Raw genomic sequence first — 16,542 nt, forward strand, 5'->3', positions numbered from 1 at the left:
ACATGTGTCCATGCTGATGACGCGTTTTGCTTGATAACAAGCCAAAGCAGTGCAGACCGACGCATGTTCATTTTCATAATCTGAATCAGATGCCACCTGCAGAAGGTTAATTTGCTTTTTTGGTGGTTGGGGTTCTGTAGTTTCTGCATCGGAGTGTTGCTCTTTTAAGACTTCTGAAAGCATTCTCCAAACTTTGTCCCTCTCAGATTTTGGAAGGCACTTCAGATTCTTAAATCTTGGGTCGAGTGCTGTAGCTATCTTTAGAAATTTCACATTGTTATCTTCTTTGCATTTTGTCAAATTTGCAGTGAAAATGTTCTTAAAATGAACGTGTGCTGCGTCATCATCCGAGACTGTTATAACATGAAATATATGACAGAATGAGGGTAAAACAGAGCAGGAGACCTACAATTCTTCCCCAAAGAGTTCATTCACAAATTTAATTAGCGCATTATTTTTTTTAACGAGCATCATCAGCATGGAAGCATGTCCTCTGGAACAATGGCCGAAGCATGAAGAGGCATATGAATCTTTAGTGCATCAGGCACATAAATATCTTGCAACGCCAGCTACAACAGTGTCATGTGAACGCCTGTTCTCACTGTCAGGTGACATTGTAAATAAGAAGCGGGCAGTATTGCCTCCCGTAAATGTAAACAAACTTCTTTGTCTGAGCGATTAGCTGAATAAGTAGGACTGAGTGGACTTGTAGGCTCTAAAGTTTTACATTGTTTTGTTTTTGAGTGCAGTTATGTAACAAAAAAAAATCTACATTTATAAGTTGCACTTTCATGATAAAGAGATTGCATGACAATACTTGTATGAGGTGAATTGAAAAATATTATTTATTTTGTTTATCATGTTTACAGTGCAAATATTTGCTGTACACTTTGTATACTATGATGTAACTGAAATCGATACATTTGAAAATGTAGAAAAACATCCAAAAATATTTAATACATTTCAATTGGTATTCTATTGTTTAACAGAGTAATTAATCACGATTATTTTTTTTTAATCACAATTAATTTTTTTTTTAGTTAATCGCGTGAGTTAACTGCGATTAATTGACAGCCCTATTATTTATGCATGCTCTTTATTCTAAACCACTCAGGAGGCCCCAATGAAGTCCTCAAGCAGACATGGTCTCATGTCAGTCCATTAACAGTACAAATGCTCCAGATCAGAGCCTGACACAGGGATTCTCACTGTCAGACAGTAATTTAACTGAGACAAAGATAACAGAGCAGATTAACTCTTAACATGGAAAGCACAGTGACAGCCATCTTCAAAATTTAAAACAAACTGTCTCCTTGATGCCAGCATCCTGCAACTTCAGTTTTTGACAGAGCCTAAGGACAGAGCTCTGTATTTACATCCATCTTCCCCCCTGTAGTTGGTTGAGACACCCTCCTGAAATTGTTCCTCTCAATCATGAACCGTACGAATTAATGACCATCCAAAAAGGGAAGACTGCCATGGCACAATATACCCAGCTTCCTATTTCCAATAATCTACCTGCATCGCAGTCTACAAGAACTGCAGGCTGGGATTGAAGGTCAATACTTAAGTTATAAAACAGTTTAGTTCTCAGAGGTCCTAGTGTACAGGGCCATAAGAGAAGCAAAAGTCCAAGAGTGCACTTTATTAAAATCTACCTGTGTGTGCTTGAGCTCTCAGACAAGGGCATGTCCAGACTGACTGGGCTGTTGCTGTTGCGTTCACTGCTCTCATAGCCAGATTCCATCCTTTGGATCAGACGAGGAGGCTGATCCATCAGGTGCTGGGTGCCCCGACCTCGACCCCAGGGCTTATACCTGATGTTTAGTTGGTTTGGCCTTGTTCCTTGAGTTGCTGGTTCCTTCAACTCATCCTCTGCAAATTCCTTGGCTGTCAAGAGAAAAGAATATGGGATGGCAGAAGAGTCAGGTTTAATTCCATCAAGTTACCTGCTAGTATTCTGAATTCTTAACCACGTTTAAACCAAATGTGCTGCTTCTGTGTTCAGGGATCAAATTGTCCAGACAATTTCAAGAAGCCTAGACAATATCTTTATAGCATCTCTAAAAACAAAGTAATTTCCAGAGGAGCAAGGGAAATGAAGCTTTAGTCTCATGTGGATTCTCCCCAAACTAATTTCTTTTTAAATACCTGCCATTTAGTGGAACCTGCTTCATCCAAAGGAGAACAAAATCTATGAGCCAGGAGTTCAACTCATCCCTGTTAGGGTGAATATAGTAAAAGCCAGAAAGAGGGATATATTTTACTAGAGGAAGGGAAAGAGAAGGTTACTCACCTTGTGCAGTAATTGAGGTTCTTCAAGATGATTATCCCTGTGGGTGCTCCACTTTAGGTGTCTTGACGCCCTGCGCTTGTAATTCAAGATTTGTGGTAGCAGTACCTAGTTGGGCTGCGCACGTGCCGTAGCCGTCTCACAGCGCTCCAAGCGGTTACATAGCAGTGTGCAGCCAATCATCCCTGTTCCCTCTCTACTCCAGAGAATCTACGTGAAACTCGAAGAACCTCAGCTACTGCACCAAGTGCGCAACCTCCTCCTCTACTTCAAATTAGAGGATTGGGCCAAAAGAAATCTAATGAGGTTCAACAAGGACAAGTGCAGAGACCTGCACTTAGGACAGAATACCACCATGCACTGCTACAGGGTGGGGACCAACTGGAGGTGGATTGTTGAGACGTCTAAGGCTGATTTTGGTTCTACCGACGTCTGTTCTGTCTTTGTTTAAGCCATTGGTTGTGCTGTCTGTGGGGTTGAGAGTATGGCGTTGACCTGAATCTCTGAGTGTAAAAGCTACTCTGTTTCTTTTTGTTTGCAGATACTTAGATGCCCAGGGTTTTTAAGGCTGCTCTTGAGTCTTTTAGGGTGCGTAATGACACATCGGTGTTGTCTGCAAATAGTTTCTGACCCTCAAAGGGTAAGTCCTCGATCGTTGCCTGGACCTCCCTTGGGAACCCAGAGAGGTGGAGCCAGGATGCACGGCGCATGACCACAGATATCACGATGGATCATGCTGCCATGCATGCAGAATCAAGGGAGGCCTGTAGGGTCATCCTGGCAATGAGACACCCTTTGGAATTGCTCGCCTTGTACTATTCTTTTTTGTCATCAGGTAAATTTTCAATACATTCTGACATTTTGGAGAACAGATTGTGTGTATATTTAGCCAGTAGGGCGCATTATTGGCTATGCGGAACTAAAGTATAGCTGAGGAATAGGCTTTCCATCCAAAAAGGTCCAGCCTTTTCCAATCCTTATCGTATGGGATCATTTGGGACTGGTGTTTCCCCCTTTCGTCGACCGCCTCCACCACTAAGGAGTTTGGTGCAGGGTGTGTAAATAGAAACTCATCCCCTTTTGCTGGCACATAATATTTTTTGTCAAACCTCTTAAATGAGGGTGGTGCTGTAGCAGGTGTCTGCCAGAATATTTTTGCAGGCTACATGATTGCATCATTAATTGGCAGGGCTATCTACGCTGCTGGGGATGCCTGGAATAAGTCCATGAGTTTATGTTGAGCTTCTGGTAGCTGTTCTAATGAAATGTCTGGGGATTCAGCTACCCTTTTGAAGAGGTCCTGAAAGGATTTGAAACCATTCCCCATAGTGAAAGGTGGTGGCATTATGGTTTCGTCCGTTGATGATGATGAGAAGTGAGTAGGTGGCAAAGTGTCATGTTCAGCTATGTCCTCATATGTTCCTCAGTCTCTTCCTCTTGTGTTTCTGAGGGAGCTGGGACAGTTGGTGAAGGGGATCGTGCTGCTCTGGACCTGGGCAGGCTAAGGGATCTGCGGTGTTGGGCCCTATACATTGCCTATGGATCCCAGTATGACCAGTTCAGTGGGAATGGTATGGGGGACGGTGCCCATGAGTGACTATACCATCCTCGCATATCTGCAGGTGGTTGGTGATGAGTGGCAAGGAGTGTATATTACTGCATCATCCTCTTCTTCCTCATCACTGGAGATAGACGGGGCTGATATGCAGGGAAGAGTCAACTGGCTTGGTTCTGATCTGGCTGAGGTACCCTCGGTAACGAGTAAAGGAGATTCAGGCATTGAGGCCACAGTCAGGTCCACATGCCTCATGAACTGCTGCAGAACCGTGTCGCTCAGTGCCAGAGACGGCATTGTGAACGAGCCAGGAGTATGAATTGAAGCTGCTGGTGCTGAGGATTTAGAGCTGTATGGCATATATATTGCAGGTGGCACCACTGTACTGCTCAGTGCAGATGTTTTCTTTGGGTCCATGGGTACCGAGCTGGACGGTTTCACTTCACTGTGTAAATCTACATTTGAGCTTGCCCACATAGGGTCTTTAGCTCTTTGGGAACTCTCGGTGCTGGACGTCCCAGTGCCACATGGCCTGGAACACTCGGTGCCTTCGGTACCTGGGCAGATTTTTCCATTGGAAATCGCTTTCTTTTGGGCGATTCTCAGTGTGGGGATGTCTGCGACCGCTTTTTGGTAGCTTTTCTTGGAACAGGCTCCTTGGCAGCCATTGTTGGAGCAGAACCTCTGTCAGCGGCTGCTGCTGGCGACTGTTGGCCAGGCGGTTTCTGGGATTCAGGGTTTGAGGCTGGCCTGAGGGATTTCTCCATCATGAGGCGCTTCAGTTGGAGATCCCTGGCTTTTCTTTCCCTAGCTGTCAGCTTTCTGCAGTGTGGGCACTTTTGAGTAATGTGTGTCTCGTTGAGGCAGTGAACAAACCGTGTACGGCTATCAGAGACCGGTAGGGACTGTCTGCAAGTCAGATAGTATTTAAAGCCAGGTGAGCTGGGCATACCTGACAGAATTGGTCTCTCAGAAGAAAAAACAGGGATAAACTCTGTTTGAGGCTACAGCTGTGTACCTGTCGGAGAGACAGGGGAAGGTAAAAAGGAAACAAGAATTTTTTTAAATGAAGAAATAAAAAGTTATAGTAGGGCAAGGGAATAGGGTAACTAACTACAACTAAGCGAACACTATTAGGAACAAAAACCGGTTACCTACCTTTCGTAACTGTTGAGATTTTTGCCTTAGCGGTTTCCGTAGGGTCGGCTGTGGTGCCCTCTAGAGTGGCGCTCCCATATGGAGGTATATCAGCTGCCGCCGACCCAACTCCCTCTCAGTTCCTTCTTGCCAACAACTCCGATAGAGGGGCAGGACGGCAGGTAATGGAACGGACATGAGCAACACATCTTGAAGAACAACAGTTACACAAGATAGCCGTTTTTTCTTCATCAAGTGCTTGCTCATGTCGATTCCCCTGTAGATAACTCACAAGCAGTACCAGTGGAGGTGGGCTCGGAGTTCATAGGCTTGCTGCTTGCAGCACTGCTCTGCCAAAGCCAGCGTCATCCCAAGCTTGCTGTGTAAGCGCATAATGAGATGCAAACATGTGAACAGACGACCAGGTAGCAGCCTGACAGATTTCTTGGATTGGCACCTGTTCCAGGAAGGCTGCTGATTATGCCTGCACCCTAGTTCAGTGAGCCATCACGATCGCCAACAGTGGCACCTTTGTCAACTCATAACTGTATCAGATGCAGTCTGTGAGCCACGACAATATTCTCTTGGCAGACACTGGGCAACCCTTAATCCTGTCTGTGACAGCAATGAACAACTGCGTTGACTTACGGAACAGCTTCGTTCTATCTGTGTAGAAGGCCAGCGCACATCTGACGGCTAGGATATGCAGCCTGCATTTGTCACCCATCGCATGAGACTTGGGACAGAAGACTGGTAGATAAACATTTTGACCTGTATGAAACTGGGAAACAACATTGGGCAGGAAAGCCAGGTGCAGGTGCAACTGGACTTGTCCTTGTAGAAGACCGTATATGGCAGCTCTGAGGCAAGCACCCTGATCTCGGACACCCGTGGGCTGAAGTTACAGCGACCAAGAAAGAAACCTTCCAGGAGGGAAGCAGGAGCAAGCAGGAAACTAAGGGTTCGAAGGGAAGACCCAAGAGCCTTTACAGCACAAGATTCAGGTCCCAAGGGGGAACCGGGTCCCGGACACGTGAGTAGAGGTGTGCCAGACCTTTCAAGAACCGCACTGTCATAGGATGGGCGAAAACTGTCCTGCCTTGAAACGGAGGGTGAAACATCGAAATGGCTGCCAGGTGGACCTTGACTGAATAGAGCGACAGGCCCTAAAGCTTAACGTGCAGCAGATAGTCTAGGATGTCCTGCAGCGGGGCCTCTTCTGCCCCAATGTGTCGATCTGAGGCCCAACACATTAACAGCTTCCTCTTTGCCAAGTAGTAGCCTGGTGGAAGGTTTTCTGCTGCCCAGCAGGACCTGTTGGACACCAGCGGAGCATACCCATTCATCCAGACTTAACCATGCAGTAGCCAAGCTGTCAAGTGCAGAGCCTCCAGGTTCAGATGCCACAGACTGCCATGATCCTGGGACAGCAAGTCTGGCCGATGAGGTAGCTGCAGCAGGATGGCTGCCGAAAGACTCATCAGCATGCTGAACCAATGTTGGTGAGGCCACGCTGCGGCTATGAGGATGACGTTCCTTCTGTCTTGCTTCACCTTTATCATCAGGACCTTGTGGATCTATGGTACCTTGTGGATCTAACGTACATTAGCGTTCCCAACCATGGAATCAAGAAGGTGTCTGACAGGGAGCCTTTGTCCCATCCCTGCAGAGAACAGAATACGTGGCACTTTCTGTTCTGCCTGGACGTGAACAGGTCAACCTGGGGAGTCCCCCATCTGTGGAAGATCAGGCTGACCACCTCTGGATGGAGTGACCATTTGCGGCAAGACAAGAAGGTCCTGCTGAGGCGATCTGCCAAGACATTCTTGGTTCCAGGCAGGTGGGTGGCTACCAAATGAATGGCATGCCACACACAAAAGTCCCAGAAGATGAGTGCCTCCCAACACAGGGCCGAAGACCTGGCACTACTTTGCCTGTTGATGTAATACATCATGGTGGTATTGTCTGTGAGGACCTGCACCACCTTGCCTTTTAGGTGTGGCAAGAAAGCCTGGCAGACCAGGCGAACTGCTCTGAGCTCCCTGACATTGATATGAAGGGCTAGGTCATGTTCAAACCAATGGCCCTGGTTGCTGAGCTCACCCAAGTGGGCTCCCCAGCCCAGATCCGACACGTCTGAAACCAGGGTAAGCGACGGGGAACCCCTGGCAGCACCGACTTGGGATCCAGCCACCAATCCAGGGATGAAAGGATGTGGATCTTGACTTGTTGAGGCGACACAGGTCCAGGATGGGTCTTAGGCGCCCTTTTGCTTTCAGGATTAGGAAGTAGTGGGGGTAGAATCCTTTTCTTTCCATGTCCTGAGGAACCTCCTCCACAGCCACCAGGCACAGGAGCTTTTTGACCTCCTGAATGAGGAGTTGCTTGTGAGAAGGGTCCCTGGAGAGGAATGGGGAAGAGGGTGGGTGGATGGGGGGGAACCGTACATTGCAAGGTATAGCCCCAAGATATTATATCCAGGATCCAGTGGTCCGAGGTTACTCACAATCAAGTCAAATGGTAAGGGTGGAGATGGTCGAGGAAGAGATGGGGAGGATCCAGGTGGCTGACTGAGGCATGGCTCTCGAGTGCACCCTCAAAATGAGCACTTTTGGCCCCCTACATATTTGGCGGGCCCAGGTTGCGCAAATGAGCAGGAGGAAGAAGGGTGTTGATGGCTAAAACTAGTATCCCTTCTTCTAGCAGAGCCCTGAAGGGGCTGCCAGGTGGGGGCGGGGGCGGCTGGAAGGGGTTATGAGCAGACTGCGGTGTGTGCATGCCCAACGAGCGAAGGGTGGGTCTAGTGTCCTTCAACCCATGCAGCCTGGCATCTGTCTGCTTGGAGAAGAGACCAACCCTTTGGAAAGGAAGATCCTGAATGAAGGTTTGCATCTCCTCGGAGAAGCCCGCTGTTTGGAGCCAGGAGCTGTGCTGCATAACCACTGCCGACACGACCATCCGAGCCTCTGAGTCCACCACATCCCATGCCATTTGTCGGGAGCATCTGGCCGCTGCAGTGCCCTCCTCCACCGGGGTGCCGAACTCCTGGACCAAACCCTGCAGGAGGGATTCCTGGAATTTTCTGAGACCGTCCCAGAGATTAAAATTATATCTGCCAAACAGGGCTTGATGATTCGCCACTCAAAATTGTAAGCTGGCAGTACTTGTGAGTCGAGGAGGTATGACCATGCTTGTCCCTCTCGTTGGCTGCAGACACAACCAACAAGCCTGGGGGTGGGTGGATATAAAGATATTCAAACCCTTTGGCTGGAACAAAGTACTTTTTTTTGGCCCTTTTGGAGGTGGGAGGAATGGAAGAGGGGGTTTGTCATAGGGCCTTGGAGATCTTAAGAACCTCTTTACGCATGGGTAGGGCGATCCGGGTGGGCGTAGAGGCCGAGAGGACATTGGAGAGAGTGTCCTCTTGCTCCGCCATTTCCTGCACCTCCAGCCCCAAATTCTTGGCTACACACAGAAGTAATGCCTGATATTCCTTGAAATTGTCCGGCAGGTTAGCCCTTGAAGGTCCTGTGACTGCCTCGTCCAGAGCCGATGAGGAAGATTGGACCACCAGGAGAGGTCCCAGGGTTGGGAGGTCCCAGGAAGATTGGACTACTGCTGGAGAGGGAGGCTTAGGGGTGGGCACAGGCTCTTCCACTGCAACCTCTGAATGGGCCCCCGGCACTGAGCCTGTTGCCGTCGGTGCTGCCAACTGGAGTTCCGATGCAGTGAACAAAGAGCGCCGCAAAGGGCTCTTTCTCATCACGTCCCACACGCTGCAATATTGTAAAGCCACTGCGCTGGCCACTGGCCGTGCTGCCACTGCGGTGCTGCAGACAACGGTGCAGGTTCCGGTGCCCAATCCCACCAGTGGGGCCTAGGCAATGGGCTGAACTGGCCCTCCATGCCAGAGGAATCACCTTCCTGTGACCAGGGAAGGGCTGTCAATCCCTGGGTTTGTTTACTGGTTGTGGCTACCAGCAACTGACCAGAGGTGGGAGATTGGTGTCAGTACAGGGGAGATTGGTACCAGTGATGGGGAGACCGGTGCCGGGACAAGGAACTGCACCAACGATCAGGACTGACATTGAGAAGACAACCGATGGGAGGATGACTGGTGCCGGGAATGGTATGGGAAGTATCGACCCCATACAGGTGAGTGACACTGAGGGAAACTGGACGCTAGTCTGAGCGACCAATGACAGGTCTCAGATCCTCGAGTCTCGGATCCTCGGCGTGGCGAACAGGAACATCACCTCCTCTCTGGTGACCAGCAGTGTTCTGCCTGCTCCTTGAGGGGGTCTTGGTGGCTGGCTTGCCTTCCTGGGGAGCCTTAGCTGAGTCCTGCAGCACCAGAGTCATCATCAGAACAGGTGGAGACCTGTGCTCTCTCTGCCCCGGGGAGCCTGGGCAGATGACAGTGCCGGCAGGGGCATGGGTCCTATACCACTCCCAGGAGTTGGTGACGGACCTTTGAGGAGACTGGGGGCCCCAACCGGGGAGGCATGAGGACGTGGCTCCGGAGTAGCCTGGTGGGTAGGCCCAAGTCCCTTGGCCGTTGACCCTTGGGCCTTTTTGCTTGGAGCTAGGGAGCTGCACATTAAACATTATATGAAATCTATTTTACAATTTTGGCATTCAGATTTTGATTACATTTTTTAATATAACTCATTATGTTTCTTTTCCTAATTCTTCATATTTTATTGTTATCCCCTTTCTGATTTTAACGTGCATTCCTATTTGCCTTTGATTGGTTCCCCTCATGCCCCTTTTCTGTCCTTTCCATGAGTAATGGTCTCTCCCTCCTTCCTCAAGTTTTCTCCTTCCTCATTCCCATGATTGCTTCATCCCTTCCAATCCTCCTTAACTTCTAGATTCTCCCCATCAATTTCCTCCATCTCTCTCTCCTCTCATCCCCCTCAGGTTTCCCCAACGATACCTTGGTCATCCATCAACACGCATCCTCTCTCCTACTCATTTCTCAACCATGGAATGGAACTCAGCAGCTCCAGCCATTTATGGGCCCTGGGGAACAGCACCAGAAGGTGTCTGATCGCCAGTCCCTTTGTAAGGTTTAGGGGATTTCTCTCCCCTAACTGGATGTGAACAAGACAATAAAGCTGCGTGGATGTTTGTTGCATTCTCAGAGCAGGGGAAGAAGCCGTGGATGTCAGGAGCTCTTGCTTCCAAACAGAGATTTCCCAACCCAAAGCAGTGCAGAGCTGGGCTTTGGCCTCCATCTACAGGTGCAGTGAGAGGCAGGTCCAGGTAAACCACGCGTTGGGTGCTAGGGCTCATGACAGGCACTCAGAATAGAGAATGGTAGCTAGCAAGGGGAACTCTTTCATTCTCTAGTCCAAGACATCATGCAGTATATGCTGTGATTAGCAGGAGGAAGACAGAGGGCGCAGAATATATACACCGGTCAGAGGGAGCAGGCCAGCCCTGGGGCACATGTTTGAGACCAATGCATAAGAACATCCTGCAATACAAATTCTTAGTTGCCCAACAGCAGCCCAGTCCAGGCTCTGTTTCAGCCGTATACACAATGATGCGTCCCGTGTCTTTGCTTCCACGGGAATGGAATTTAACAGAATACAAGACAGGAGAACAAACACTCAAAATAATATATACACTGCACAGTGCATACATATACACAAACTTCATATGAACGCTTCACTATCACCAAAGCAACTACTGTGAAAAGGATGGGAGTGTGCTCAAGAGTGTGACAAAGTTTGGCACTGCCACTACATAGTTTCCATACAGCAGTTGATGGTTATGATTAATTCTGCACCTAACTGTATTTTTCCAGTTACAACCCAACAACATACATCTCTCTCCCCCCTCACCTGCATCTTCAGAGAAGGGGCTGAGCTGCGTGTAGCCACAATGGTTCCTCTTGTCTTTACTGAAGATGCTGTCTATGTTCAGAGACTCCCTTTTGGGTCTCCAGGTCGGACGGTACTTGCTAGATGAACTGGATTTGGATTCACTGCTGGTACTCTCCATTTCCCAGTCGCGAGAATGCACAGGCAAGTTCCTGGGGCGCCGTATCTTTGACTGACCCACTACATTCCCTCCACAAGGAGGGCCTTGGTTGGTCTGGGCTGGTCGGTTGTGGATTATATTGCTGACTGTCTCTTTAAACTCTCTAAGTCTGCTGGTGCTGCTGGATGGCTTAGGGGCAGTTCTGGGGGCTTGTTTCTCCTTCAGTGTTTCCCCTGCAGTATACAAAGGAGAAGGCAAGAGGAACAAAAATAACTTCATTTTAAACTAGTAGCACTATTCACAACATCTTTCTGAAGCCATACAAAGGGAAATCAGCAAAGGCAAGACAGGCCAAAACACAGAGACAGGGAGACACACAGCAAGGGAGGTGCACTTACACACAAAGAATCACAAAAACACATACAGAAAGAGTGACAAAGTAATTAAAACAATGACCCTTGCCTTCACTATGGTATCCTGATGACTGTATCTCATCCCCTTTTCGCCGAGACCGGCTAGAACTCCTCTTGCGGTCAGTCAGTGAGCTCTTTTTGGAAATATGCCTCTGATTACATTCACTGTCAGTTAAGTGTCCTTAAAGAATAAGAGAACACAGTTTAGATGACAAGAGTCTTTGGATTGGTTGTTCAACATTCTAAGAATAATAGGCCCTTCTCACTCTTCCTGAGCTGCACAGACACTCCAATGGTAACTGGCAGCTTCTAGTAAGCAAAGTCATTTGCTTTAAATAATTTGTATCTAAAAGTTTTTAAAAATAGTCACAAAAGAGCAACAAAGCAACTCCAGGGACTGTGTTAAATGAGAGAGATCATCCACAGAGATGGGAAGCAGTTGATTGTGCCTTGCCTCAATGCTCCAGGGACACCATTATCTTGCAATAGCAACACTCCAACAGCTCTCGCATTCAAACACACACAGCTCTTAAACATGGCTAGTTTGATTTTCTTCTCCTCACAAATTCTCTTTTGCGCACTACACACAAATCTTTTCTTTGGTTCAATTGAGTTAGAAAATATTTGTTCACAATTTAGCACAGATTTTCCCTGTAAGAATTTGCCCTTTGGTAAGAGTGCCTCATCCTCACACCAATTTATTACCAAGCTAATGACCACAATAATTTTTCTAATTAAGTTTGAAATCCCTTGAAGTGAGATTAACAATAATGGTTACAAGTGTGTAAGCACTCAGCTTTGTGGTTCCTACAGTGTAAGACCCCAAATCTGTAAACACATGCATTTGTGTGACTTTACTAACATGAGCAGTCCCATTCCAAATCAGGACTGCTCCCAAGCAGGACAAAGATGGAGTTTGGGAAGGAGATCCAAAGGCTTTCCAGCCTTTCCACCATCAACTTCAATCTGGCATAGGCGTAGTGAATGAAAACTCCAATTCCCTGACAACTGTTCAATGGCCTTTGTGGGAGGAGCTGATGGTCCCAATCCAATTCCTTTTCAGAGAACCCACGTCGCAGAACTTGCCATTACAATTAGCTTTTTGAATTCATCTTTCAAAATAAATAATATCAAAATTCAAAAAATATATTAAAGCAAAAGGAGAATTTGCTTTTTAGGTAGAGGTGCTACATCAACAAATAAAGATGTGACAGTATGCATGCAAGGGCAACCACCCAAACGGAGGCTAATGAGATTGAAACATCCTGTGTTTCAATTTGTCCGTGAAGCCAAGGAAGAGTGTGATTTTGTAGTAGGTACTCTTCAGAAAGAGGCAATATATATGGAAGTGGGGAAAATAAGGAAAGAACAAGAGAGGCATCCGAAGGAGGGAGTGGTAGGTAAATTAGGACTTAAGTGCCTGAGCAGGAAAGATGCCATGAAGTGGGTTTGGGGGAACGCATTCTTTCACAACATGAGCTTTGGATGCCAGCAGGCACATAATGCTATTCTGTCAGTCTGTAAGGATATAAGATATCTTGTAGCAGTTACCATGGTGATAAAAGGAGCCCATATTGCATTCAGAGTGCACAATTTCTTTAGCTAGCTTTCAAAAAAAAGTTCTTCCATTCTGATAGCAATGGTAGGTTAGGGCATTTCCAATGTTGTCACAGCAGCTATATAAAGAGTACCACTGCTGCTACAGTTGGGGCTCTTAGACATGGCAAGAATATTTAATATTTATCTAGTCCTAAAATGCACAATTAGCCACTGTGGACTGGGAGGTTGACAGCTTTACCAATACTCTCCTATATTTCCATCCATAAACTGGACAAGGTCACAGTATGTGCCACAGTCTCAGCAGAGGCACCAAGTACTAAATGAGCATGGAGCCTGAATTACCTTGTCCCCCTAACCGCGGTCCTTCCAGACCAGGGACAAAGTCTACTAGTGAGGCAGGATGGGAAAAGTTTGCAGTATCTGAAATTCACAGCCCAGGTACAGCGTGCACACAATCTCCAGAGCTGTCAATCTAGCACCTTTAATTAATTTTGCTGAATTCACTAAATTACCAAAACAGGATTTCTCCTAAGCATGCAACGAACACATACAAAATCTGCCCCTTGAAGAGTATTTTTAAATACTAGATGCCTCACATTCAAGCAATCATATGGATTAATAGGCAATGGAAAGTATCTTTAAAGCCCAGTGATGTCGATGGAAAGTATCTTTAAAGCCCAAAGGCTGGGAGCATGGGATTAGAAAAGGGAATGAAACCAGATCACTTGAGACAATGTGATCTTAGGAGTTTGAGCAGAGGAGTTAGAATTCACGCATTATTGCGCTTGATAGCATTGGCTGCCAGAAGTGGCAGAGGGCTAGCTTAACCATTCGGTGAGCCCCACCCATCCCCATCCTGATGTACCCAGGTGTTTGAGGGCACATGGCCCCAATGGTCTTCCTTCCCAGGAGGGCGATGTGGGATAGGGTCCATAGAACTCTGGGGTGGAGAAGTGGGGGAAGTGGCCACTAATGAAGAATCCAGCTTTCTCACAGACTGATTCAATAGCAGGCGCAGTTGACAGGAGTGATGGGGTGGCTCCTTTACAGCCACTGGAGTCAGCATTTGATGGCTGAGCTGTTGCGTGGGGCTGGGAGATTAACTTTTTGGGGGAAGACTTGAGTAGGGAGGAAGGAGGACGGAAAAGACAAAGGGGGATGACCAAGTAGGGATTAGCTAATATGCAGGGACTGAATATAGCTGAAGACTAGATCAGGAGAGAGGAGGCAGGTTTGAATTAGGCAGTAAGTGAGGGGTAAGAACTGGAGGAAAAACATGGGATAGAATTAGCAGGAGAAGAAATAAAAGGAGAAAGTCACTACACAAATCATGAAACTAATAATATAAATGTTGAATTTCATCTGCTCCTGTATTTTCGTTCCCTCTCCCACCCCTCACCTCTTCTGTCTACTTTGACTATAAGTGTTGCAGGGCAGAAGCCTCTCTAATTACATCTGTGTCATTTTGGGATATAAATAATATCCCAGCCTCTTAGGTTAACTAGAATTCTTGTTGTTCCGAAGATCAATATAAGTTTCGGTTTTTCATCATTATCAAATTTTGCCCTACATTTCCCCTTCTGTCTCTCTCTCTCTTTCTCTCTCATCTAGAACTACTGTAGCAGCCTTATCTGTCAAACATTTAACCTGGAAATAAAAATATATCAACCAAAGGCTTGGAGTGCCAGTTACTGAATGCATGGTGAGGAATCAAAGAGCACCGAAGAACACCTGTTTGAAATCTACTCTTTCACAAAGTCCGGTTCTTCATTGTGAGAAAAAGCTTCCCAAACTCTGGTCTGAACTGTAAGTAAAAATTTGAACCACAGATGGATACATGTATGCTGTTACAAACAGGAGGGCAAGAACTTGCTGAGTGAAATAGTACCAAAATGTGCTGCTTGGAGAAATTTTGGTGTAACAAGGAACTGTTCATTTAACAGGAATGCCCCCTTTGTGAACCCTGTTAGGTTTGGTGCACACAAAATTAGTTCAATTTACAGATATACTATTAACAGGTCACCCTTTTGGTATATGGAAAGTTCCGCTCTTTTAACTAGTGTAGTCCTTTATTAGAAATTAATGTCAAAGCTCTGTGCTGCATTCAGGAACAGACTGGCCAGGTCACAGGCTAGATGCTTTGTGACAAGCACAGGCCACAGCTGACAGGGTAGCTCTACACCTTGAGACCTCCACCCTATCTCCTATTAGATTCTCCCACCAGACCCCCACCCAGCTTCCTCCCCAGGACAGATTCTCCTCTCACTCCAGATGCCCACAAACTTTCCTCCACAGTGCAGGCAGACAGCTATTCTCTGTCCTCTGTCCTCCCCCAGTGCAGACGGATACCCATCCTCACTGCTATCCACTTTAAGCAGAAACTCCCTCATGATCACATATAGGTCCTAATAGTGTGGGCTCCCTTCCCATATAGCCTCAGCTACTTGAATGCAGGGACTTGCACATGCCACCCACTGACAACGTTTTGAAACAGTGCTTTGTACAGCTGCACCATGCTATAGATTGTGGGCCATAATTCACCAGATGCCAGCACTTCAAAGAGCACCCTTATGCCAATATGCCCTGGGCTGTATTTAAACAGATATTGTTTAACTTAGCTCTACTGTAATCTCCAGATTCACAATGGCTACATGAGCACAAAGGTGTCTGCTACCTGTGTCCCTGCTGCTTTGCGAAGCTGTGTCATTCTCCACATTATAGATGACTGTCCCCTGTGAGTCAGAAGAGAAGTGACTGACCACAGACTCATGGTGTGAGTGTTTATAGGGATAGCTGTCTGTAGAGGAGTCTGTCCTGGTGTCACTCGAGATGGAAGGCTCCCTCCCTAATAAAGGAAGTAATGGCAAATGTCAGCCTCTATTTGGGATATACAAATCAGGAGAGATTATGACAGAAAACAGAAACAGAATGGAGGAAACTAAACAGAAGCAAAGAAACAGGTTTAGGAGCAAAGGGATATGGAGAATCACCTACACAATATTCATAGATTCAAAGATGGTGGAATTGACTGGGTGGAGACTCATGTCATCTAGTCTGACCCCTTTTCATCTAAGGGAGAGGTCAAAAATATACTTTCAATAAATATGACTATGATGAAAACTTTACTAATCTCCACGTGAACTGTCAACAAATTAGTTAATTTCAAGTTGATTTTGTTCTTTATTAACTAACAAGCCTATTAGCATAATTAAACTGTGGAACTGATTGCCACAAGAGTGCACTGAGGCCAAAAACTAAGTAAGATTCTAAAAGAGAATTGGAGATTTATACGGATAACAAGAATATCCAGAATTATAATAGTGCTAAGAACTTTCAAAGAGATATTAAATTTCATGCTTTAGGGTTTAAACCAATCTAACTATTAGGGAATAGAACACTTCTGCTTAATTCAAGGTATCTTGCACCTTTCCTCTTAAGCACTGGGTGCTGGCTGCAGTTGGAGACAGGTTCCTGCACTAGATGGACCACAAGTTTGATCGAGTATGGCATTTCTCATATCCCTAAGCCCTTTAAAATATATATACAGCTTTCTCTTTCTGTCCTTTTTTCTCAACCTGCAGGAAAAATACTTT

At 46.5% G+C, this 16,542-nt stretch overlaps 1 protein-coding gene across 15 annotated transcripts in view; it reads right to left on the reverse strand.

Annotated features, from left to right (window-relative positions):
- The window catches only part of USP54 (ubiquitin specific peptidase 54), a 239,391-nt gene that overhangs the window by 33,602 nt on the left and 189,247 nt on the right, over window positions 1-16,542 (reverse strand). For 12 of the 15 annotated variants that reach the window (XR_004646575.1, XM_034777045.1, XM_034777046.1 and 9 more), the window contains 4 exons: window positions 15,624-15,794; window positions 11,439-11,570; window positions 10,838-11,209; window positions 1,659-1,890 (listed from right to left, as the gene is read on the reverse strand). Coding sequence is in view for 14 of the 15 variants with exons in the window: in XM_034777045.1 (XP_034632936.1) it covers window positions 1,659-1,890; window positions 10,838-11,209; window positions 11,439-11,570; window positions 15,624-15,794 (907 nt within the window). In the remaining variant the exon portion in view is untranslated. Of the gene's footprint in view, window positions 1-1,654; window positions 1,891-10,837; window positions 11,210-11,438; window positions 11,571-15,623; window positions 15,795-16,542 lie in introns of those variants that run through there. The other 3 variants (XM_034777055.1, XM_034777047.1, XM_034777054.1) reach the window with 2 other exon arrangements.

The sequence above is a fragment of the Trachemys scripta genome, chromosome 7 (genome assembly GCF_013100865.1).
Source record: "Trachemys scripta elegans isolate TJP31775 chromosome 7, CAS_Tse_1.0, whole genome shotgun sequence".
In the NCBI taxonomy this organism is placed as follows: domain Eukaryota; kingdom Metazoa; phylum Chordata; order Testudines; family Emydidae; genus Trachemys; species Trachemys scripta.